General features: G+C 39.7%; 1 protein-coding gene across 3 annotated transcripts in view; it reads right to left on the bottom strand.

The window, feature by feature from the left end:
- PLXDC2 (plexin domain containing 2) overlaps positions 1 to 26,250 on the bottom strand; it is a 423,407-nt gene that overhangs the window by 230,217 nt on the left and 166,940 nt on the right. For all 3 annotated transcript variants that reach the window (XM_055543765.1, XM_055543766.1, XM_055543764.1), the window contains exon 2: positions 16,866 to 17,077. In XM_055543765.1, coding sequence (XP_055399740.1) covers positions 16,866 to 17,077 — 212 coding nt within the window. The remainder of the gene's footprint in view (positions 1 to 16,865; positions 17,078 to 26,250) is intronic.

The following is a 26,250-nucleotide window of genomic DNA, read 5'->3' as shown; positions in this document are numbered from 1 at the left end:
TCGTTTGATCATCTAGTTCTAGCCCTTGGCACGTTCTATTTTATTTACAGTCCAAACCACAAGTGAATCTTGGCTTTCTTGGTCAGAAAGGAAGTCGAGACTCTCTACCCTTTCTGGGTTTTACGTCTAACCCTCAGTTAAATAACTACTCTCTGTGCCGCCAATAAAATTTACTTCAAATCGATGAATGATTTATGAACGTCAACAAAGGATGCAGCATTGTTTCATCTCTCACGGAGGCTGTAATCTGAGTTAGATTTCCCTAGACTGGGTCTTTTGAAACAATCTGGTCATTTCTTGGCTATATGATTTAGGTGGATATTCACGGAGTTTCTCTTGCCAAACGATGCTTTAACTAAAGAGGCCCTTTCACTTCTTCTAGAAGAGAATCTATCTTCTATTTTTCATAGGAACTTGCAGGAACAGAGAGACAGGATAATGACTTCAGACTATAGAAGTTGTTAGTGGTAACTCAAGCTTCCAATCAAGAGAAAGCCTGGCTTCTTCTTGGTTGAGAGGAAGGGCAAATTTGCCCCCAAGGGAGAAGAGGGGCTGCAGAGATTGAAACAGGGCCAGGTGAACCAGGGCTTTGTTGGCATGTGCTGCAAGGGGCTCAGTGAAGGAAGACAGGACTGGAGAACCCTGGCTGCCCCACTGTCTTGGGCTCATGGTCACACCTCCCTTCCAGTTTTCATAATTTCTGATTCCCATTATTTCAAAAAGCCCATTATGCTTTGATTTCCTTCACTGTGTCTCATCCTTCCCTTCCAGAGCCATAATCTAAAGAACATATTCAAAGCTTAAGCCATTCACTGAAGCAAAGGGAACCTTAGCCATGTCTTCCAGGTTGCTGTTTAATTTTTATTGTCTCCATGAAAAAATATATATATATATTGGTTTTTGCTCAGAGAAATAAGTGTCTAAGTATAATGGAGAAGGGGCTATCCAGCCACTGTTTATTTTTCCCCCACAGAGGTAATTTTTATTTACAGTAATTATGAATAATGTAGACACATGTATATGTCTACAGACACACACAAAACATACACACCCAAACATATATAGATAACACATACGTTTACAAATGACTAAAACTGCTTTTTACAAGCTTTTAAAAAAAAATCTGTAGTTTATAGCAACCTTGCCTACACATAAGGATTTTTAAAACCACTACCTACAATGCCAAATTCTTTGGTTTTTAATTTTGCAACTTCAGCCCAAAGGAAGACCAAGACACTTTGGAACAGAGGCTACTGAGCAGATGGAAGATCACTGGTGGAAAGCACTGCTAGAATGAAAAGGAGCAAAGTGAGAAAATTAATGTTTGTCCCAGATTCTGCTTCAGGGCTGTCAACTGGCTTCTAGCTTTGTTTCAGGGACTGTTTCAAAGTTGGAAATCATTTTCTCTTACCAGAGTCTGTATTACCAACTCTTACAAAGTCAATAGAAAATCAGGAAGAACAGTCATTTACCACTTACTCTAATTTGCATCCAGAAGTAATCACCAACTGAAAAAAAAAAAAGTTTCCTTTGAAGATGTTTAAACATTTTTCTTTCGGAAATGAAAATGCAGAGTTATTTTTTCTTTTGTCCTTTGATGCAAATGATTTAAATGCAGAAAATGTCACCATTCTCTTTTTAAGAACGAAGTTAGAAATACACCTTTACAAAGTGAAATTAAAAAAAAAAAATCCTTCAAGTGGCAGTTATTATGGTTCAGCAACTAAACTGCCTGAATAAAGCATATCAAATACATTTGAAATCTGCTCAGACCATGGCAAACCTATTCGATGAGGCAAAATAACATTTCAACCATCGTGGCAAAAGTGATTTTGATTTCTATTTAAGTTCTTTGTGGAGCAATAAGTAACTGAAATGCAGCTGTTTTCTTTGTAAAGTCTTCTGCCTAAATACGGTCACATTGGCTGGACTGTTGGCAGAAGGAAAGAAGGGGGGCTTTTCAATGAACTGATCACTTTATTTCCTTAGGTTTATGGTGAAAATATTACTTTCCACAGAGTTTCTGAGGAACAGTGACAATACAAAGATTTGTCTAAAATTTTTAACTTTAGAGGATAAATTTCTTATCTCCAGGTCAAATCAGTAATGTGAGAACATTTTCCAATGAATACTTATTTTGGCCTGCACATTTCTGTATTTACTCATAAAGTTGTTTTCTTACTCTTTGAATTACACCTTTCCCATCTGAATATGACATCCTTCTACTCTGGTAAAGATTGATCTCCTTCTTTGTAAAAATAAAATAAATGATTAATAAATAAATAATAAAATAAAACAATAAAAGATTAATCTGCTTTTTGTAAAAATAATCTGATTGCTCAATGGACAGAGAAAGTTGACAAGTCATTCTTTGTTCAATAAGAAGGAGAAAAATGATTGTTTATACTTGATTTTTAAGATAACAGATCATCTATAACACTATTTACAATGAATAAATGAACTGTTTCGAGTTCCTTGGAGACGTTTTTTAGTGTTCCCTGTAAACATTTTCAGAACTAAAATTCTAAATCATCTTTTGCTCTATATTAGTTTTATATGATAGAACTAGTAAAGCTTTGCACTCAAATATGAATACTGGGCAAAGCACTATAAATTAAGAAAATTGGAAAATATTAAAACCTAAAATGTTCTCAGAAAAAAAAATCTGATGATCATAAATCATAACATTCAACTTTGAAAATTACAAAAATTTATAGAATAGAATTCATGAAAGCTTAAAAGGTAGGCAGTATTATATTTAACTGGAAAAATCCTATCAGAAGATGAAATATTTTTAGTTTGGCAAATATCTAAAAGACTTCTTTAATAAAAGGTGCTGTGACTAAGAAAAATGTTTAAACAGTAAAAAATTTGCTTGCTAGTTTTTCATTCAAATTCCTTTGGCCACAAGTGGGATCAGCATTGTGAATATAGAATTATATAGCTAGATAAATGATAGATAGAGATACTATCTAAAAGGTGAATGTTAGTGTTTTCCATAGCTTTGCTTTTTAAGCTAGAGATCATGTAAATATATGAAGTTTACAAAAGAGTAAAGAATTACTTGTAAAAGAGAAATAGTTTCAGCAGTATTTAATCTGTTCATTCAATTCAGTGCCATGGATTCCAAACTATTTTTTCAATTTAACAGCTCAGGCTTGAAATACCATCAGAAAATAGCTCAAAACAACTGTTCCCAAGGGCTGCAAAGTTCAATTCTTTTCTCGTTTCTAGACAGATTCAGACACCTATGCATTGTTGGGGCATGAACAGAAAGGTTTTCTTTCGGACACACAAAAAGAAAATTAAGGCATTCTTTGTTCATTCAGAATGTTAACCACCCCTTCTTAAAAAGACCTTTGGATATTTGATGCCTTCCTGAATATGGTACAGAGTGACATGTTGGAAAATTTCTTTATGACAAATGCAAAAAACAAAGAATATAAATATGCATATGCATGCTTTTTTATAGAGAGACTTTATCTACACTGGACTTCTCTGGTGGCTCAGATGGTAAAGAATCTGCCTGCAATGCAGGAGACCCTGGTTTGATTCCTAGGTTGGGAAGATCCCCTGGAGAAGGGAACGGCTACCTACTTCAGTATTCTTGCCTGGAGAATTTCATGGACAGAGGATCCTGGTGGGCTACATGGGGTTGCAAAGAGTCAGACACAACTAAGCAACTAACACACTTTCATTTTATCTACCTTAAAACTGCTTCAGAAATATACAAGGTGAGATAAAAGTTCCCTGAACACTTGGCAAAATATATTATACATTATTGTTTAAGAATAAAACTATACGCTATCATACTGTAAGTTTAAAGCAGAAAATTTTAAATACTTCCTATATAAGCAATGGCCCACTTATGTGGAGACCTAATAACGTCTCCATCTAAGTCATAATATTTGGCAAAGACACATGAGACATCTTTGACAAAGGTCCATAGAAACTTCTGGGTGCCATACAAAATGCCAGATCATCATTGTTTATCAAAGGCCTTGTCCTTATTTTTCCAAAGCATTGGTACTAAACTGCAGAGTGCGCATTAATTTGTTAGATAAAATAAATGGCAAAGACTTGGTGTGATTTAGTGAGCTCAGTTGGTATTAGTATTTCTAAAATTAAATAAGTTAATTTTACTTAATAACATCATAGGGGCCGGCAGAGTCACTATGCCACAAATCTTCAGATGATTAAGTAGTGGCCTCAATACTCTTCCAGATGTAGTAATAAAAATCATGTTATTGGCATACTTGTATCAATCCAGACTTATTGAGCCTTTGAGCTACAATTAAGGGCTTCCCTGGTAGCTCAGCTGATAAAGAATCCACCTGCAATGCAGGAGACTCTGGTTTGATTCCTGGGTTGGGAAGATCTGCTAGAGAAGGGATAGGCTACCCATTCCAGTATTCTTGGGCTTCTCTTGTGACTCAGACAGTAAAGAATCTGCCTGAAATGTGAGAGACCTGGGTTCTATCCCTGGTTTGGGAAGATACCCTGGAGATGGGAATGGCTACTCACTCCAGTATTCTTGCCTGAAGAACTCCATGGACAGAGGAGCCTGGCAGGCTACAGTCGATGGGGTCACAAAGAGTCAGACATGATTGGGTGATTTTCACTGAGCTACAATTACTTATATTATTCTGCTTCTGAAAGAGTCACATAAAAGACTAATCCTTAAGGCATAATCCATTAATACAGAATAGGCTGTCCAGTGAATGACCCCCAAAGCTGTCTCTTTGTTGCCCAGAAACTAGATAGCTGAGAAGATGAGCTATGTACCCAGCAAGGAGAAGGACGGAGCCTGAACCCAACTCTGCATGGAACCTGGCAAGACCAGCCCAAGGTACTGGCACTTCTTAATCCACTGGTGGGTCAGTCTGGGCTGCTTGGCGCTTGATCCTAAAGTGTGTCTTTCCCCTGTACAATGCTCCTTTTCGATTTGTCCAATAAAGAGGAAAAGCAAACAGGACACAGCCCTCCTGAGCCACTGTCCACTGGCAGACACCCCTCCATCAGATGCCAGGAGAACAGAGGACTCTACTGACTTTTCTGCTACAAACTTCTAGTCCCTCCTTAGTGATCACTTGTTCCTTTACCCTAGCCCCTTCCTCAACATACAAAGACTGGACACATTCTGGACTATCAAACAATTAATCATTTCTTCAGCATGATTAAAAAAAATCAGTTGGATAAATGATATAGACTAATAACATTGAGCTGTACTATAATCTTGATAATAATAATAACTTTTATGAAAGCATATTTTAAACATCCTGTTGGAAGTTAGCCTAAGGAAAGACAAAAAAGAAGATTGCAAGATGACAAGACAGAAATTCAACTGGATAACCTGGTGTTTCCTGTATTAGAAGTTCCCTATCACTATCCTATTAATGTGAAGAAAGGTAGATGATATGATACAGTCCTCATGAATGGCTAGGAAACTGAGGTTGGAGAAACTCAAGAGCAAGATTCTATTAATCTCAGGGTCCTGGTGAGGGGAGGTTAAATATGATATTTCTCTTCATGTATGGAGAATGTAAGAATATTATTCCAAAATAAAATTCTTGTTCTAAAAGTAAATCATATGACTATAACACACTTAATTTTCAGTTCAGTTCAGTCATGTCTGTCTCTGTAACCCCATGGACTGCAGTATGTCAGGCCTCCCTGTCCATCACCAACTCCCAGAGTTTACTCAAACTCATGTCCATTGAGTCAGTGAGGCCACCCAACCATCTCATCCTCTGTCGTCCCCTTCTCCTCCCACTTTCAATCTTTCCCAGCATCAGGGTCTTTTCAGATAAGTCAGTTCTTTGCATCAGGTGGCCAAAGTATTGGTGAAGATTCAGCTGAAATTTTACAACCTGTATATGTCTTTCTGAAGACTATTTACATGCTCTTACTGTAAGCAAACTCAATTAACTAACAGTAAAGCATCACAGAGATAATTCCGTTATTCTTTATGGAAATCTTTGAAGGACAGTTATGGATCTTTTTCCATTTTTGTTCCAATAAAAAGCTGACATGTCAAGCTCAGAATAATCTATAATTGAGCAAGATATATGACACTCTATTTTAATCCTCATTATCTTTTTAGAGGGTGAGCAATAATTGCAGATAAGTTCTGCCTGATTTACTATTTTCAGTGGATTTTCTTCCTTGAAAACTGAAAGTCATCATCATCAAGATTCTAAAAGAAAATGAATGGGATTAAATCATAAGTTTGAAACTGTGTGTTTTCGCCAATTTCCCCCCAAAAAAGAAGTGAAACAGATTTTGTTGTCAGTTCGCATAACCTTTGGCAATACAGAGTTGCAGACATGAGTTCAATTCCCAAACCATATGAGATAGGTGCTGTCAAGGTTGTAGCTGGCCACCCTGCCAGGAAAGGAAATGACCAGGATCTGTAATTGCCCTCAAAATCAAGCAAACACCAGAAGTTTGGGTATAAACTTGATCACAGTGGTTAATATATGTTATTGATTAGAAATCTAAATATTCCTAAAATTCATATGTGCATTAGCAGCATTCCTCTAACTACTATTTCACTTTACTTCACAGTAATTCTCATCTAAATTTAATCATCTTTCCACTCCTTAGATTTGTGTTTTCAGATTCACTTCTCCCTCAGCCCCCCATAGTAATATTTTTGGAGCACCAATACAGTCTCACCTTTCCCTATTTAAAACTTTTCAGTAGCTTCCAAGTACCTTCTGATAAATCCCAAACACCTTAGCATAGTGATATGAACTGAACAGTTGTGTCTCTCCAAAATTCACATGTTGATACATAACCCCTAATGCCATGGTATTAGGAGGGGCCTTTAGGAGGTGATTAGGTCACGAGGGTGAAGCCTTCATCAGTGGGATTAGTGCCCTTATATAAGAGATCCCTGAAGAGCCTTCTAGAGCCTTTAGCCATGGGAAGACACAGCAGAAAGAGAGCCCCCCACTATCAACCAGAAAGTGGGGTCTCATCAGACACCAAATCCGCCAGCTCCTTGATTTTGGACTTCCAGCCTGCACTGTGAGAAACAGAAGTCTGTTGTTTAAGTCACCCAGTCTGTGGTATTTCTGTTGTAGCAACCTCAACAGACTAAGACACACAGTATATAAGGAAGTTTGGAATCCTGTCCCTGCTTATCTGTGCAAAACTCTCTGGCTAGAAATACCTTGATACCTGGCTTCCTTCTAACTCTCTCTCCATGACTGGGTTCAGATGCTAACTTGTCTCTACACTAATCCTGGCTCTCTACAGAATAAGGGTCTTCCTCTGGGTACAGATTAATTTATGCAGTATTTCTGCTCCTTTTTAATCAGAGGCCCTCACCAAACTTTCTTTCTCATATTTTGTGGAAGCTGATCTGACATCCCCCTGCATTTAGGAAATTTCAATTCACTCTTGAGTCAGAGAAGTGTGCTTCTTCAGGATTTATCTTAGTATTCCCTTTGCACAGCTTTCTGATTCTGCAACCACAGAGAGATACCTCCGCAAGTTTAAGATTCCCTGGATATGGAAATGCTTCATTAAAAAATCTACACCAGCTTTTCACATTCATAATAAGCATAGTAACAGAAATTTCCAGTATCAGCTGAGACTTTTCTTTCTTTTGAAAAATGTCACAAATCTGTATTATAATCACATCCTTCTCATCTATAAGGACTGTTTTCCATGAGTTCCCTAAGCAGAACAGTGGCCTGAGGCAGAATCAGCATAGTAGTATTTTGCAAATTTCCATTATTTCTGTGAAGTGGGATGCTGTGTCTTATTACTTCTACCTGATATTTCTATTTAGAACAGTTATTGTCAGATCTCTGAAATTAAGAAAGCATATCTAGGCTTGAGACACACAAGCAGTAGAATTTCATTATCTAAGAATATTCTGATGCATTCTCTATCCTGTAAACATACCAAGGAGATTATGCCCACATGAGACATTATGAAATTTACCTTTGCTTTGTAAAATGCCATTAAAGCAACCACACTCTCTTTTAGATCAAGGATTTGCCAGTGACTTCTTTCTTGGCAAATAGAGTACCTAGTTATGAACTACAATAAAATATTAGAATGCATACAATAACCTGTGTGCAGCAATTAGCAACTGCTAGCTTTTTAAAGAAATACAGAATTTGTGACAATATGATACAGATACAATTGACAATGTGCCACAGCAGATGATCAAAAAAAGAGCTTTTATATACTCATTTTGGGGAAAAACACTTGATCTCTAGTTTTTTTTTTTTTAAGATTTATTTATTTATGTATTTGACTATGCCTGGTCTCAGTTGCAGCACCCAGAATCTTATGGCATGTGAACTCTTACATGTGGCATATGGGATCTAGTTCCCTGACAGGGATGGAACCCAGGTCCCTGGAATTAGGAGCTTGGTGTCTTAGCCAATGAATTACCAGGGAAGCCTTTGATCTCTAGTTTTTAGCTGCAACTACAGCACATTCTTGGGGCCTCCTGTGTGGCTTAGTGGTTTAAAAAAATCTGCCTGCCAAGCAGGAGATGTGGGTTTTATCCTGGGTGGGGAAGAAGATCCCCTGGAGAAGGAAATGGCAACCCACTCCTGTATTCTTACCTGGAAAATCCCATGGACAGAGAAGCCTGGAAGGCTACAGTCCGTAGGGTTGCAAAGAGTCAGACACGACTTAGTGACTAAACAGCAATATGGGGCATATTTGTTAACCATTCTCCAGGATACTTTCCTTAAAGATAAGCTTTAATGTAAACAGAGGTGACGCAATTGCTAGATGTGCCTGCAATTTTTATTTGGTATAAGAATGGGAAATCCATGAGCGATGTTGGTAGTGAGTGCAGTTTAATCTAGGATTTTTCAGAAACGTACATCCTCAAAACCAACAGCTAAATCTGCTCTGAGCTCTAACTCCTTGCAAGGCCAAGTGTGGCCTATGGTTTGGCCATATCTGCATCACCGGAGAGGTGCTGGTCAAGTTCACAGTGTCTCAGTCAGTCTGGATCATGGAGTTACACTTATATGATCCATAAATCCTATTTTTAATCTTCCCTTCTTCAAGTCATCCAGGTAATACGGAATCAAAGCCAAAAACAAAATCACACTTGACAAGCCTTTTCAGAAATATATTCACTGGCCCAAGAGAAGGAATATGAAGTTCCAAACACTTCATGTGAAAAAAGTGGTGAACATGTGTACACACGTGGCGGATGCATGGTGATGTATGGCAAAACCAATACAATATTGTAAAGTAAAAAAAATAAATAAAAATAAAAATAAATAATAAAAATAACAAATAATAATAATTAAAAAAAGAAAAAAAAAGAAAAAAGTGGTAAGAACCACGTATTTGCTTCCTTGCATTAGAAAGGAATTTGTGACTGATTTCTGTAAAGTGAGGAACTGTAAGTTACCAACAGTATTACACAGGAAGAAACCCAAGAACCATAGCTCTATAAAGACTGGCCATTCTCACCAAACACTGCTTAAGCCTCCTCTTTCTTATAAGGCCCGCTCAGTGCTGTAAGGGCTCCACCCCAGAAAACAGAAGGGCAGTCAGCAGGGAGGAGAAGGTCCATGTGTTGCTCATCCATGCATGTGTCCCTAGGGGCATGGAATTCACCGAAGACTGCTCAAACAAGGCCGAATCATGAATGGAATTCAGTCTTACCTGAAATTCCTTGAAGCCCTTATGTTCCCAAAGTAATTACAAAAAGCACGCTAGTGACTGCTTTAAATACCCACTAATCCGCAGGAAGTATGCTTCTTTCCATCTGCCCAACTGGATCCCCTCTGTTCAAGTGGTCATAGGTCCACATGGTCACACGTCCACATGAACAGAGAAGATACAAGAAGAAAGTTCTCGTGTAAATTAACATCCAGATCAACAGGGGCACTTGTCAACTACTGAGTCCCCATTTATTCACTAGGAAATACAAATAGTTTCAAAACATCTTTATATCTTCATGAAAAGAATGTAAAAAAAGAAGACGATGACAACAACGAAACTTCCATTGGAAGCATTCTTTAACTGGGATACTAAGGTTTATAATCCCTCCATTATCTGTTCTCAGGCAGAGCCAGAAAAAATACGGTCACAATTTAAGAGAATAACAGCCTTTGTTTATTTCAGAATGAGCCTGTGCCAAAAGAGTAAATATACTATTGTCTTTTGTTTTCTGTCTTTGTTCAGTGAAACTGGGATATAAAGTCTAGACGGTGGCAGAAGTTGGGGAGAACACGCACATGAATGCCATTCTGGGTGGTTTAAATCTCACTGGGATACGTATTATTTTAACAGCCGCTGCTACAGTTAGGCTCTTACGCAAAATAATTCTGATTCCTGACATCGACTTTGGAAGCTTCTAAAAAGAAAAAGCATACAGAGTCTCTCATGCTCATTGCTTGTATTAAGCAACATAAATCAAAATGCTTATTCCTAAAAGATAAGAAAGATCTTGTCACAATGCCCAGGGCAGAGCAGTCACTGTCTAACCATTTGGTTCCTTTCTTTCTTATTCCCATTTAACTCAATCAGACAAAAGTATTCCGCCCCCAGCCCCCAAAGAGATGCAACAGTGTTCAAAAATACTATTTCAAGGGCCAGGATAAATAAACGTTGCTGAGAAGTTTCAGATGTAGGCTTTTGCTTCCAGAACTAGTGGCGCTGCCAAGGAGTGATTTACGGAGCTTGAGATCCCCAATAATCTCAATCTATCCCCTGAACCCCACAAAAACCAACTCAAAATAAAAGCAGTCCTCTTGTTATGAAATCTAGCTTCAAGAAAAGTCCCCTTCCAAACAGATTGAAACCCCGGAGTTACTCTATCGATATTCAGGTGCTGCCACTATCCAAAAAAATTACCCCTCATATTAGAGGAAGTCAAGTAGTAAGGCTGTCTTGATAGCTGGGCAGTCCTGGCTTGAAAGCCAGCCCTTTATTCATTAATGAGAGAACTTAAGAAAAATACTAAACCTAAATCTGCAAGTCCCCTCATGTAAATCACAGATTAGCCAGTGAACCTGGGGACGCAAGTCCTGCCTGGTTGATGAGAGGACCAGGTGAGATGATTCCACAGGGCACCTGGCAGGTCTCAGCATCAAGAGAGTACTCAGCGAATAGCTCCCTCCATCACCCTTCCTCCTTTCTACTGGTTCAGAATCTCTGACATTATGTGGTCTCCCTCTATTTTCTTTTCTTTTCTAACTTTACAATATTGTATTGGTTTTGCCATATATCAACATGAATCCGCCACAGGTATACACGTGTTCCCCATCCTGAACCCTCCTTCCTCCTCCCTCCTCATACCATCCCTCTGGGCCATCCCAATGCACCAGCCCCAAGCATCCAGTACCGTGCATCAAACCTGGACTGGTGACTTGTATATGATATTATACATGTTTCAATGCCATTCTCCCAAATCATCCCACCCTCTCCCTCTCCCACAGAGTCCAAAAGATCACAACAGACAACACAGAAATACAAAGGATCATAAGAGACTACTATCAACAATTACATGCCAATAAAATGGACAATGTGGAAGAAGTGGACAAATTCTTAGAAAAGTACAACTTTCCAAAACTGGACCAGGAAGAAATAGAAAATCTTAACAGACCCATCACAAGCACGGAAATTGAAACTGTAATCAGAACTCTTCCAGCAAACAAAAGCCCAGGTCCAGAGGGCTTCACAGCTGAATTCTACCAAAAATTTAGAGAAGAGCTAACACCTATCCTACTCAAACTCTTCCAGAAAATTGCAGAGGAAGGTAAACTCCCAAACTCATTCTATGAGGCCACCATCAGGAATCCCTCTATTATGGCAGAAAAAGAGAAAAAGTGGCTGAATAACAAAATCATGACTATACTAATGACTAGGACTAGTTTTGAGAAGTCTTCCTATATCTCTGAGCAAAAGGACTTTTCTATCTGATAAATGATAAGAAAAATTCAGCATCCTGCACAGAGACCACAGAGTTCTAGGAGTCCGTGTTCTCCCCTTTTAATCTCCACAGGTTACTAGCTTAGTTCTAGACAGAGAGTAAACAGCTCTGCTTCTGTTCCGCTCGCCTTGCTTTCTGCTGCACCCTGGCCAAAGAGCAGGTCAGAGAAGAACTGCATTGCCCACTCTGAGTTGCTATAACTACATTGTTGACAAAACAGCAGACACCCTGCAGGAGTCAGAATGGCCTCTTGGAAGCACTATATGACTTCGGCTACTGGCACATCCTCTGTTGCCTGTTAAGGGGCTGACTTGGGGCATCCAGGGACCCCCAAAGTCACACACTAGCTAAGCGGATGGAGAAGGGTTTTAAAAATTGCTGGGACTCTCACATCCATAGAATCCCAATGGCCTATGCTTCAGATCTGAAGATTGCTCTCACCCTGAGGGAACAAAACAAAGCCTTGATACTATCTGCAGAACTGTGTCACATCTGCTTCATGAAGTTGAGTTCTCTTCCTAAATAATGAGTATTTCAGGGCACCAAAAAGAATGCTGCCTGGTTCTTTAAAACAATAAGCGTATTACCTAGATGATGGTAGGAACTAAAACTTCAGATGGAGAGAATATACAAATGGACAATGTCCACACCATGGATAAAAACAGAAGTCTGACCTCAACTTCTAGAGCAACTAGTCCAGGAGCCAAAATTCAATCCTGGAAGCAATTGGTCCAGAATGGGCAGGACTTTATTGACAACTGATGGTTTTTCTTTTTTTTGTTGTTACTCTGCCCAACTCTGGACCAACCATGGAAAGCCAAACATCCCCCAGATCAATCCCACAAGATACTTGGCTTCTGACTAGCGCACCTCTGGCTTCTCCAGGCCAACCACCTCCAGGCAGAGCATACCTGAAGCCTCCTTCTTTTTTTTAAACTGAGAAGCCTTCCTACTCTCTGGCCTTCTTTGAGTCTCTTCTGAAGGCCAGTGATGAAGGCTCACTCCCTTGCTGTAACAAACTGAACAAACAGCTCAGTTCTCATCCCAGCGGTTTTTGCTTATTTCCGTATGATTCATTTGTTTCTTTTTGTTATATCTAGTGCACTAACAAGATCATACTTTACCATCTGCAATGCAAAGGACCATGGAAACCTAGATGCTTTTGAACTGTGGTGCTGAAGAAGGCTGTTGAGAGTCCCTTGGACTGCAAGGAGATCAAACCAGTCAATCCTCAAGGAAATCAACCCTGAATATTCATTGGAAGGACTGATGCTGAAGTTGAAGTTCCAATATTTTGGCCACCTGATGTGAAGAGTCGACTCATTGGAAAAGACCCTGATACTGGGAAAGACTGAGGGCAGGAGGGTAAGAGGGCAGTAAGATGAGATGGTTGGATGGCATCACGGACTCAGTGGACATGAGTTTGAGCAGGTTCAGGGAGACGGTGAAGGATAAGGTGTGCTGCAGTCCATGGCATCACAAAGAGTCAGACATGACTTAGCAACTGAACGACAACAACAATGGGAACCCAAGCAATGCAACACCACCCTTGAGGCCTCTGGGCAAACCCCAAATCTGCCTGGAATGTGCCTTCAGCAGCCTTCCATACTCACCAAGCCCACCTGTAACCATCCTTTTCTTTCCACTTCATGGCTCCAATTATCATAGAGAATTACATGTAATAACAGAGTAACCAAAAAAGATGTCCTTTTCATTATAGGTGACTGGAATGCAAAGGTAGGAAGTCACATTTGCCTGGAGTAATAGGCAAATTTGGCCTTGGAATACAGAATGAAGCAGAGCAAAGGCTAACAGAGTTCTGCCAAGAGAACACACTAGTCATAGCAAACACCCTCTTCCAACAACACAGGAGAAGACTACACATGGACATCACCAGATGGTCAATACCAAAATCAGATTGATTATATCCTTTGCAGCCAAAGATGGAGAAGCTCTATACAGTCAACAAAAACAAGACCGGGAGTGGACTGTGGCTCAGATCATGAACTCCTTATTGCCAAATTCAGACTTAAATTGAAGAAAGTGGGGAAAACCACTAGACCATTCAGGTATGACCTAAATCAAATCCCTTATGATTATACAGTAGAAGTGAGAAATAGATTTAAGGGCCTAGATCTGATAGAGTGCCTGATGAACTATGGAATGAGGTTTGTGACATTGTACAAGGAGACAGGGAGCAGGACCATCCCCAAGAAAAAGAAATGCAAAAAAAGCAAAATGGCTGTCTGAGGAGGCCTTACAAATAGCTGTGAAAAGAAGAGAAGGGAAAAGCAAAGGAGAAAAGGAAAGATATACCCATTTGAATGCAGAGTTCCAAAGAATAGCAAGGAGAGATAAGAAAGCCTTCCTCAGAGATCAATGCAAAGAAATAGAGGGAAAAAAATAGAATGGGAAAGACTAGAGACTTCTTCAAGAAAATTAAATACCAAGGGAACATTTCATGCAAAGATGGGCTCAATAAAGGACAGAAATTGTATGGACCTAACAGAACCAGAAGATATTAAGAAGAGGTGGCAAGAATACACAGAAGAACTGTACAAAAAAGATCTTCACGACCCAGATAATCATGAAGGTGTGATCATTCACACTCACCTAGAGCTGGACATCCTGGAATGTGAAGTCAGGTGGGCCTTAGGAAGCATCACTACGAACAAAGCTAGTGGAGGTGATGGAATTCCAGTTGCGCTATTTCAAATTCTAAAAGATGAGGCTGTGAAAGTGCTGCACTCAATATGCCAGTAAATTTGGAAAACTCAGCAGTGGCCACAGAACTGGAAAAGTCAGTTTTCATTCCAGTCCCAAAGAAAGATAATGCCAAAGAATGCTCAAACTACCGCACAATTGCACTCATCTCACATGCTAGTAAAGTAATGCTCAAAATTCTCCAAGCCAGGCTTCAGCAATATATGAAGCGTGAACTTCCAGATGTTCAAGTGGGTTTTAGAAAAGGCAGAGGAACCAGAGATCAAATTGCCAACATCTGCTGGATCATCGAAGAAGCAAGACAGTTCTAGAAAAACATCTATTTCTGCTTTATTGACTATGCCCAAGCCTTTGACTGTGTGGATCATAATAAACTGTGGAAAATTCTGAAAGAGATGGGAATACCAGACTACCTGACCTGCCTCTTAAGAAAACTGTATGCAGGTTAGGAAGCAACAGTTAGAACTGGACATGGAACAAAAGCCTGGTTCCAAATAGGAAAAGGAGTGCGTCAAGGCTTATATAGTCACCCTGCTTATTTAACTTATATGCAGAGTACATCATGAGAAACGCTGGGCTGGATGAAACACAAGCTGGAATCAAGACTGCAGAGAGAAATATCAGTAACCTCAGATACGCATTTGATACCACCCTTATGGCAGAAAGTGAAGAAGAACTAAAGAGCTTCTTGATGAAAGTGAAAGAAGAGAGTGAAAAAGTTGGCTTAAAGCTCAACATTCAGAAAACTAAGATCATGGCATCTGGTCCCATCACTTCATAGGAAATAGATGGGTAAACAGTGGAAACAGCAGCTGACTTTATTTTTCTGGGCTCCAAAATCACTGCAGATGGTGATTGCAGCCATGAAATTAACAGACGCTTGCTCCTTGGAAGGAAAGTTATGACCAACCTAGACAGCATATTAAAAAGCAGAGACATCACTTTGCCAACAAAGGTCTGTCTAGTCAAGGCTATGGTGTTTCCAGTAGCCATGTATGGACGTGAGAGTTGGACTACAAAGAAAGCTGAGCACCGAAGAATTAATGAACTGTGGTGTTGGAGAAGACTCTTGAGAGTCCCCTGGACTGCAAGGGGATCCAACCAGTCCATCCTAAGGGAGATTGGTCCTGGGTAGTCACTGGAGGCACTGATGTTGAAGCTGAAACTCCAATACTTTGGCCACCTGATGCGGAGAGCTGACTCACTTGAAAGGACCCTGATGCTGGGAAAGATTGAGGGCAGGAGGAGAAGGGGACGACAGAGGATGAGATGGTTGGATGGCATTACCAACACAATGGACATGGGTTTGGGTGAACTCCGGGAGTTGGTGATGGACAGGAAGGGCTGGCGTGCTGCGATTCATGGGGTCACCAAGAGTCGGACAGGACTGAGCGACTGAACTGAACTGAACAGAGTAACCAACCATCCTAGCTTTCCCAGAACTTCCCCATTTTAAGCACTGAAAGTCCTACATCCCAGGAACCCCCTCAGTCCCAGGTAAACTGGGACAGCTGGTTGGTTACCATATGAGACTCCATGCCTGTCATCCTGACAGTCAGCCTTTGCATGTGTAATTCATTCTGCCAGCAATCTTCTTTTACTATTAACAGATTATCAGCCTGCTGAGCTCCTCTCAATCAGTTGAGCCTGAGCTTAAATGCCCAGTCCTAAGCCTCTTGGCCAGCAGTCCATCCCCCAATTGCTAGCAGGTGATACCCCTCCTCCACGCCACACTGGCCTGTACATACTTCTGTGCATATCACGTGGCTATGGCAGCTAGACTTTCTGACCCTCTGACATACTGATCTCCCAGCAGGGAGGAGCTTTATTCTCTCCCTTTACTGTCATCACCACACCAAGCCCCTGTTTGTCTGTTTTTTGAGTAAGTGAATCTGTGGATGATTAAATGGCTTAGCTATTTATTTATTCATATTAATTAATTAATTCTATTAATTTATTTATGAGTAATAATAATTACTTATCATTGAGTTCCTGAATATCAACAAATTGTATAACACATAATTATTGTTATATATTATGATTATTGTTGTTACCATCATTAATCAATTATTAATTAATGAATTAAACTGATCCCTGCAACAAGGTCCAAAAGTTCTAAATTGAGCCAAAGAGACAGCATAATGTGGAATTTGGGTGCCTTCCAAGAAGCCTACTCATTAATCCATCTCAATCACCCAGATTATCGACCCACCTCAATCTGGGTGGTGTTGTCCTGCCCATCGTCCAGGATCAGGTCCGTGAAGCCTCTGGGCTCCGGGGAGTCTTGGCCCAGGCTGGCTCGGTTCGAGTCTACGGCCTTGATAGAATCCAAGTTCCTTTTCCACCTGTGGCTGAATGCATGTGCGTCCACCTCCACCTCTTCTTCTGTCTGTGGGAAGGCTTGAGCAACCTGATACTGCCCACCTGTTTGAAAAAATAAAATAAAATAATGAGTTACCACCTGTCAGACATCGTTCGCATGCTTTCTCATAGAGAAGAAAAATACCCTGCCACTCATGAAAAGAGGAAACTAACTCAGAACAGTGAAACTCGTTTAACTGTAATATTTTGAGTTTGGTATGAACAACTCTGAGTAGAAGGCAATTTCAGGACATGCCATAAGTCATGACAATGCTTAATGAGCAGATCCAACAGAGTCCCTAAAACAGATGTGCTGCCCTAAAGCAATGCATTATTATGCCCTTCCTTCCCCGCCCTCCACACACACATTTCATAAACATTCTCTAGTTGTTCTGAGAAAACAAGCTGCAAAACAAACAAAGGAATGGAACCAAGTGACTCCCTGCACATTTGAAAATACAAATCTGACATCATTAACTTGCAAGTTTATATTTTTTCACATAAGTTATGCTGGGCAGCAGAGAGATAACAGAGCATTTGAACAGGTTAAAAAATATATGGAATGATCTCTACGTCAATGTGATAACCTGCCTTGCAGCTCACAAGTCAGACTTGGTTCACTGCCGAATTCATTTAATAAGCAACGGGAGGCATCACAAATGCTTTGTTCATTTGGGCTGTTCTCACCTTGGAATCTTGTCAGAGTGGTTAAGGATGACAGTGATAGGCACTTAGAGAAACGCAAGGAGATCAAATCACAGAGGTATTTTAAAGCCATCTGCGGGGACTGGCTTTGCTGACCAGCTCATGCCGCTTCTACAGGGGGGGAAATTAGATTTCATCATTACTCCTCGTCTTTCACTTCAGTGGGTCAGCAGGGGAAGGTGTTCCACAAGTGTGGGAAATTCAGCGTCTGACCAAGAACAGTTCTCCTCTAGGCAACGATTACCAAAAGATATGAATTGACAGCCTTTATAACCGGCAGGACATGGGTTCAAAAGGGCTAAGAGTATGGTGATTAAATCACAGCTGTGATGTTGCTATCAATACAAGAAGATTCCAAGAAACCAAAATGTATTTAATGAAACTTATACTTGGGCCACCTGATGCAAAGAGCCGACTCATTGGAAAAGACCCTGATACTGGGAAAGATTGAAGGCAAGAGGAGAAGGGGAAGACAGAGGATGAAATGGTTAGATAGCATCATGGACTCAAAGGACATGAATCTAACCAAATTCCGGGAGACAGTGAAGAACAGGGGAGCCTGGTGTGCTGCAGTCCATGGGGTTGCAAAGAGTCGGACATGACTTAGCAACTGAACAAAAATAACAACAACAAATAATACCATTAAATCCATTACTTTGAACTCTAATAACCAAGTCAAAGCTACCACTACTAGTCACATGCAAATGTCTAAAACATCTCCCTTTGAAGTCATGAAGGTGCTAATCATTTCTTCTTAAGGGGATATCCTTTGATTTCACTGTGAATTTAAAAGATCTGCCATTGTTTAATGCCTTAGTAGAGACAGCCTAGAGCAAAACACTACCATAGTGTAGGCCATCTAGACCTTTCCATGGGCTTGGAGAATATTAGAGTGTAAAAGAATCATGGAAATGGAAACGACCAAACATTCCATAGAGAGGTAACTGAGAGCCAGACAATGCCGCACTGTGTTCAATTCACAGAACTGTTAAAAGGCTAAAGGAAAAACTCAGGTACATGGAGGGTTGATTGCAGGGCCTCCCACCTGCCATGCAGTAAATTTCAGCAAGTATGTCTAAAGAGGATTTTACAGAAAATGTTTCTTTTTTAAGGTGTTATACCCACTGGCCATTGAATAGTGCTCAATAAATGTTTGTTGACTGACTGACTGAATAATAAATTGTAGACAAAGATGATGAGAGCAGGCAGAATTAGGTAAGAGAAGAAATGCAAGGATTCTGGAGAACTGGGGTGGAATTCTTTCTGTTAGGTTTGCTGAATAGGGGATGTTGAAAATTTTACAAAACTCTCTGTGCTTTTGTTACCCTTTATTTCAAATGGGAATGAAAATATCTCACCTGCAAAAGCAGACTGCTTTTCTTGAGTAGGTGTCAGGCTCTAAGACTTATGATTCTAGGTAAAGCTACATAAAGCAATTTGATTTTATTTCTTTAGATGTCCTGCCTCATTACTAAAAATCTATGATGTAGCTTACAACAAAAGTACACAGTAAAGTTTTATAACAACCAGGTAAGGCCTCATAGCACAACACTTAGACTAAACTTTAGAGCTATGCATTCACTTTGCCCTAGGGGTGGTGGCAATCTGAATATAATTATGTAGGAACAACTGAAAACCTATAGTATCCTTATTATAACATCAGTCTAGATAAGAAAGATAGCAAATATAATGCAGTCAATGGGTCAAACAGTCCTAGATACAAGTGTTTTTGTTTTTTTAACATCACAGAAAGGGAAAGGCTCCAGCCAGAGGTTTGTCAGTTCTTTATAATGTAAATCAGAAAAATGTACCTAAATCTTCAAAGTAGTAGTCTTCATTAAACTCTTCAAACCTGAAATTCAACCCCACTGTAGGTTTCTTTAAAATAGATGTTATCATTGGATATTCACTGCCCAACTTTAACTTCACCAGTATCCTTTTAGATTTTTATAACACAGGACAAAATACAGTGCTTTTCATGAAACTTAGGTCAGAAACATTACGCTAGCCCCTGTGGTCCTGGCACAAGGCATGTCGTAGATGAAATAATGAACAATGAAGGAGCTGTCTGCATAGGAATTCCCCTTTCTCCTTTTCTCCCTTTCTGCCTTCTTACCCTAGAGAACAAATAAAAAGAGTTTCAAAACATAGGGAGGATAAAGTCCATGTTCCCCACTATTAAATTAATTAGGCAAGGAGGCCAGCAGACTGAGGAGTCTTTGATGGCTTTAGCAGCCTATGTAAGCAAACCTAAAGCTGAGCCTGTAGGTGCCCCAAGTCTGAGAAATCAAAACCTAAGGACAACAGTCACAAACTCCCTACTAGACTTTTCTGAATCAGGCAGACATTTAAGCTACAGCCAATGAAATAATTTCCCTGTTTTCTTCTGCCTTTTCTCCATAAAATCTCTCCCCTAGTTGGGGTCCTTGGAGTGTTCCTAACCACTTTTGGTATGCCGCTACCCTGTTGAAACTGATTTTTGTTCAGGTAGGCTCTTAAAATGTTTAGTACGCCTCAGTTAATCTTTTAACACCACTTAAGCTGAAATTTGGAAAGTCTGACAAATGTGTCAAACTCTTGTTTCAGTGATGAACATTCCACCTCATCCTTTAGCTAGATTACTGGGGAAGGTGAATTTAACAGAGAGATAGGCCTTCCACATAAAACAGGCATAAATGCTTCCTCTGGAATTTATTAGGTTGGCCAAAAAAAGTTCATTAGGGTTTTCCTGTACCATCTTATGAAAAACCTACACAAACTTTTTGGCCAATCCCATATAAGGGTAAGTCCCCAGGCCCATATAAAGTGTTTGTTTTTTACTTTTTAGTGGTGTTACATGCTTTTTTTTTTTTCTTGCTTTCTTTACTGTTGTATTAACACCTATTACAGCTGTTGATTAGTTTGCTTCCAAGATGGACATGCTTGCTCCTCCTAGAATTTACCACCTTGAACTCTGTAAACCAATCGCTCAATCACTTGCTGGTTGACTGTGAAGAGTAAACAAAGGCTAAGGAAGGACCTAGGGGGCTTCCCTGGTAGCTCAGCTCATAAAGAATCCACCTGCAACAAGGACGACCTGGGTTCAATCCCTGGGTTGGGAATATCCCCTCTAGATAGGGAACGGCTGCCCACTCCAGTACTCTTACCTGGAGCATTCCATGGACAGAGGAGCCTGGTGGGCTACAGTCCATGGGGTCACAAAGAGTCGGACATGACTGAGTGACTTTCACTTTCAAGAAAGGACGTAAGGGCTTTCCAATGACAAAATTTGTGAGTGTTGGAGCCTAGACTCTGAATTTTCCTTGGGGTTGTTGCTTTACATGTAAGTCTTCTTCTCTGCTTAGATTATGGATAAGCAAAACTACCCAATCACGCATAGAGGAAACATTCTCTATATCCTCATGACTCAGTAGTACATGGTTCAAGACGAAAGTTTGACATTGGCTTCGATTTTGACCCCTTTTCAGAATGATTTTTAGAGGAGATCAAACAAGTCAAAAATGGATGTTCTCCAGAAATAAAGATGGAGAAAAACTGGCAAAGCCACAGTCTGGTTATCTACATTATAAATTATTCCTATTCACTTCATGGGCTTTCCAACTCATAAAAATATTTCAAATAATTCTTTAAATCACCACCAAAACAGATCATTCTGAAGCAAGAGGAAAGGATATATGTAAAATAATCTTTCCCTTCCCAGCTGTAGTGAAAATGAAAGCAACAGGAGGGATCATTCAATAGTCTGGTTGAACAGATTGTTTGCTTTCTGTCTGCTGTATGTTAATTAAACCACTGATGGAAAACCTTCCAAGATAATTTCTGCGAACACACTTTGCTATAGTTGTTAATCACATAGTTCATGGAAATATTAAATATATCTAAGGACTCCCGTTTGGATATAAGGAGAGAAAGCTAAAAGACACATTTTTGTACATTTAATACATAAATTGACCTTAACACATTCTTGAGATATTTTATTCGGTAAAAATTGCAGATAAAGTATTATTGAAAAAGGTTCTTCACTACCTTTCAAATAGATCATCATTATGAAACCCAATAATGTCTAGTTAATCTGAGAGCAAAATAAGAAACTCATGTACCCCTTCATATTATTCTTTGCAAAACTTGCAAGTTTCTTTTATGCTATCATCTACTATAAAATAAAATCATTTAAAATAAAAACAAAAGGGAAGAAAACTGTTCTGGGTTAGCTATGTTTATATTTGCATCTCATCCTAATGATTTTATTTAAATACCTTACATTCAGTTAATAGTTGAATGCATTTTTAACTGCATTTCTTTTTTTTATTATAACCCCAGCATGATTTTTTTTCTATTGTTTATTTACTTTTAATTGGAGTATAATTGCTTTACAATGTTGTGTTAGTTTTAGCTGTACTATATTTCTTGAGTCTTACATACAATCATATACACAATATATGTCAAATGAGCAAGGAGTAACTATATAAATTGACATGTATTTTGTGTAGTGAGGACCCACCATGACTGTACCTTTTGGACACACACTTTGGTTTGCACTTCACAAATGAACAAAATCACCCTTGTAGATCCTGTGCAAAGACTACAATTTTTCACTACAAATAGATTTACTGGCTTGATTCATCCAAGAATAGGCAAATTATTCAGCTGAGGTAGACTGCTGTATGCTTTCACATACATAAATTTCACCTCAATTTATGGAAGTGAAGGGGAAATTCCATACAAATGGTTATATTACTGGTTCTGTCCAATGACGAGCTGGTTATGTAGTGGACTTGGAGGTTTTGCCTGATAGCATTACAGAGAAGATAGCTACAGAAGAGAAAGCACACAGAATGTTTTGTTGAGAGGCAGTAGAGGGTTTGAGTGGGACCTGAACATTATTTTCTTGTTAAGCTTCACACATGTTTCTTCATGTCTCCCAGTTGAGGACCACTGCTCCATGCTCTTGTCTCACCACAGGTGCCTAAGGTCACGTCTTCATCATCTCTTGCCTCCTGCCTGGTCTTACTTTCTTCAAACTCTTTCTTCTCCAATATTTTCTCCATCTGCTGTCAGAGATAGCCTTCAAATTTATTCATTTCTCTCTTTTTATTAAAACCTCTAAGGCTCCTTACCACCCAACAAAATGATAAAGCTCTTCATGCTCTTGTTCTAACCACTCTTCCCTGACTCTGCCTCCCTCATCAGCTCTATGCTCCCACCACACAGAATCTCTCAATAACCTCTTTACCTGCAACAAATACCTTTGCATGGGGGGAAAGTCCTTCCTCATTCCAGGCTTTGGGAAATCTCACAGCTCCTTCAACATCTAGTTCAAATATTGTCTTGGTAAATGGAGCATCCCTTGACTCCTCCAAGCAGAGCTGATTAAGTTTTCTTCTGTAGTCCAATGCCTCTTCTCATCTGATTCTTTAATCATTCTTCCACCTATGCCCACTTCAATGTGAGACTGTGCAGAAAAGAGTTGAGACAGCAGGTCTGAGACTGCCATCCTTAGTAATCTTGTTTGTAAGGTTGGCCCGGGGCTGGCACCTGGGAACTGAGATTCGCAGGTGGTGGGGGGGGTCCCCACCTTTCCCTAACAGATAAGAGGGTCTTACTGTGGCTAAACTGCCTGGGCAAACAATATTGCTTATGCTGACCACCTGTCTTCCTTCCAGGAGTGTGGAATTTAGGTACATGGCAGACAGAAAGTGGTTATGTGAACGGTTCCCAGTACAAATCCTTGGGCACTGAGTTTCTTGTAAACTTCCCTGGCTGACCATATTTCAACAGTTGTTATCACAACTGGTTGCTGGAGGAAGTAAATGCTTCCACTGTGCTCCCACTGGAGAGGCTCTTGGAAACCTGCCCTGCTTTTCCCAGACATCACCCCGAGCGCCTTTCCCCTCTGTGGATTTTGCTCTGTAGCCTTTTGCTGTAACAAAGCACAACTGAGTCTTGTGAGTCCTCCTATCACGTCACCAAAGTTGACAGTGGCCTTGAAGTCTCCCGACACAGAGATGTTTCAGAACAGGACTTCGATCTTATTTATACTTTTTGTCCCATCGGTACAAACAAGGACATTGACATATGATAAATACCCAAAGTTTTTTCTTTTTGAAAAGCAAATGAGTGAATGAGTAAGCGAATAGTTGGCCAGGCTGCTGCTCATCTGAGACAGTGTCTTAAAGGATTATGTATGTGATCCGTTGTCCAACTTCTTAAGACTTTAATTATGTCTCTTGCTCAGTCAGATGAAACGGCGGAAGGAGAAAATTATGGGAAAACAAAGCTATAGCAGCTTCTCCTTATCAGATATGAGTTTGACTCAACAAACGCTCGCTGGCCAGTTGGGTGATGTTCAGCAGCACTCGTGGTTGCAGTTCTTCCTGGTTCATGAACTCAGTAAGAAATAGAATACAAGTCTTTGAAGAACGTGGGCATGGTCCAGTGATGTTAAAAAGGTATGAAGTACTTGAAACAAGGACATTTAAAATAAAATGTGGAAAATAAATGGACACTACTCTACAAGTCTGAAGCATGAGTGCAGTCTCTGAGGCACAGAGTAGAAGAACCACAAAGGCCTAAGACAAGATTAAGTGTCCAGCATACCCCCACTCTCCACTCTTCCCCTTCTCTGACTTCTGAGTCATCATAGGGTTTTTGGTTGCTCTGCAGTATTTTTCCAGAGAAGAACATTAGATGGTTCAAGAAAAAACACACAGGAAATAAAAGAGAGTGGGAAAATAGAACCAAATAGTCCAAAGTATGTACAGAAAAAATTTACACATTAAAAATTTAATAGTTTTCTAACTTTACTATTAAATAAGATAATAAGCAGACATCTTAATCTTATATATAAAATGGTTAATTATCCTATGGAAAACATGATTAGCTTTATGAGCAAAGGTTAATAATATTTAAGACAATGTTAAGGTATTGGTCCATATTTACTAAAATCTTAAAAATAAAGAGAAAACAAAACTGTGTTAACAGTTATAGAGGTGATCTATGTACTGTTTCTAATAATGGGTTAATAAAATAATATTAGTAATAATAACTGATCTTCATTTAGGATTGGCTGGATGTAATGCACTGTTCTAAATATTTGCATATGTTAATATATTTGGCATGTACTATTTGGCATTTCCTATTTCACATATGAGGAAACATGTATATGACAGGGTGAGTGATACACTAGGAAAATAACCAGAACTGGACCCACAGGCTTGGTATTAACTGTCATCTAATCTACTTCAGACCCTACTCCAGTACTCTTGCCTGGAAAATCCCATGGATGGAAGAGCCTGGTAGGCTGCAGTCCATGGGGTCGCTAAGAGTCGGACACGACTGAGCTACTTCACTTTCCCTTTTCACTTTCATGCATTGGAGAAGGAAATGGCACCCCACTCCAGTGTTCTTGCCTGGAGAATCCCAGGGACGGGGGAGCCTGGTGGGCTGCCGTCTATGGGGTCGCACAGAGTCAGACATGACTGAAGCAACTTAGCAGCGGCAATCCACTTCAGATGAATCTTCGAGGGGTAGAATTAGACATCTGTCAGAAAGTCTAATGATGTGACACAAAGAAAGCACCCTGATGCTGGGAAAGATTGAAGGTAAAAGGAGAAGAGGGTGGCAGAGGATGAGATGGTTGGATAGCATCACCGACTCAATGAACATGAACTTGGCAAACTCTGGAAGACAGTGAGGTACAGGGAGACTTGGCATGCTGCAGTCCATAGGGTCACAAACAGTCAGAATGACTTAGTGACTGAGCAACAACAATACAACACAAAGAATCTAAAAGAAAAAATAAATCAGACAAAATACACTATTTGAAATGGCAAAAATATGTAAACAATCCAACAGTGAAAGCAAATAAAGTATATAATATTTCATTTTCATCAAGTTGACTCTGCCAATGGGAAGAAATGAAACAATGTTGATGTAAAAACAGCAGAAAATAAGAGCACTTTAATACCGATTATATTTTTTAATGTCTTGAAAAGTTTGGAAGTACTTTAAAACAGATAATTAATCTTGTTAACTGAGTATTTTCTATTAAAACTCCCTAGTAGAAATTTAAAAGAAAAACTGAATTCCTTCAAGTAGACTTTAGCACTTATTTTACCATGATGATAGCCTCCTATTTTATTATAACAAAGATGACTGTCAGAGAACTCATGCTATCCACTGATTTTTTTCTCAATAAATCTGTCAGATTTGGAGGATAAACTCATTTCCACATTAGCCATAGCCTACAAATAACCTATGGATAGTGAAACAGCATGTAATTAAATCTAAGGGTCTATCGTTTAATAAGGTTTTAGGCTTTTCTGTAGAAAACGCAGCATCGTAAAGCCAGAAAGCACATGGAATTTTTAGGTCACATGACCCTGCTGCTGCTGCTGCTAAGTCACTTCAGTCATGTCCGACTCTGTGGGACCCCATAGACGGCAGCCCACTAGGCTTCCCCGTCCCTGGGATTCTCCAGGCAAGAACACTGGAGTGGGTTGCCATTTCCTTCTCCAATGCATGAAAGTGAA

This window comes from Bubalus kerabau, chromosome 13 (assembly GCF_029407905.1).
Source record: "Bubalus kerabau isolate K-KA32 ecotype Philippines breed swamp buffalo chromosome 13, PCC_UOA_SB_1v2, whole genome shotgun sequence".
NCBI classification, from domain to species: Eukaryota; Metazoa; Chordata; class Mammalia; order Artiodactyla; family Bovidae; genus Bubalus; species Bubalus kerabau.
The sequence above is the reverse complement of the archived record's forward strand: the minus strand, read 5'-3'. Positions and strand labels throughout refer to the sequence as shown.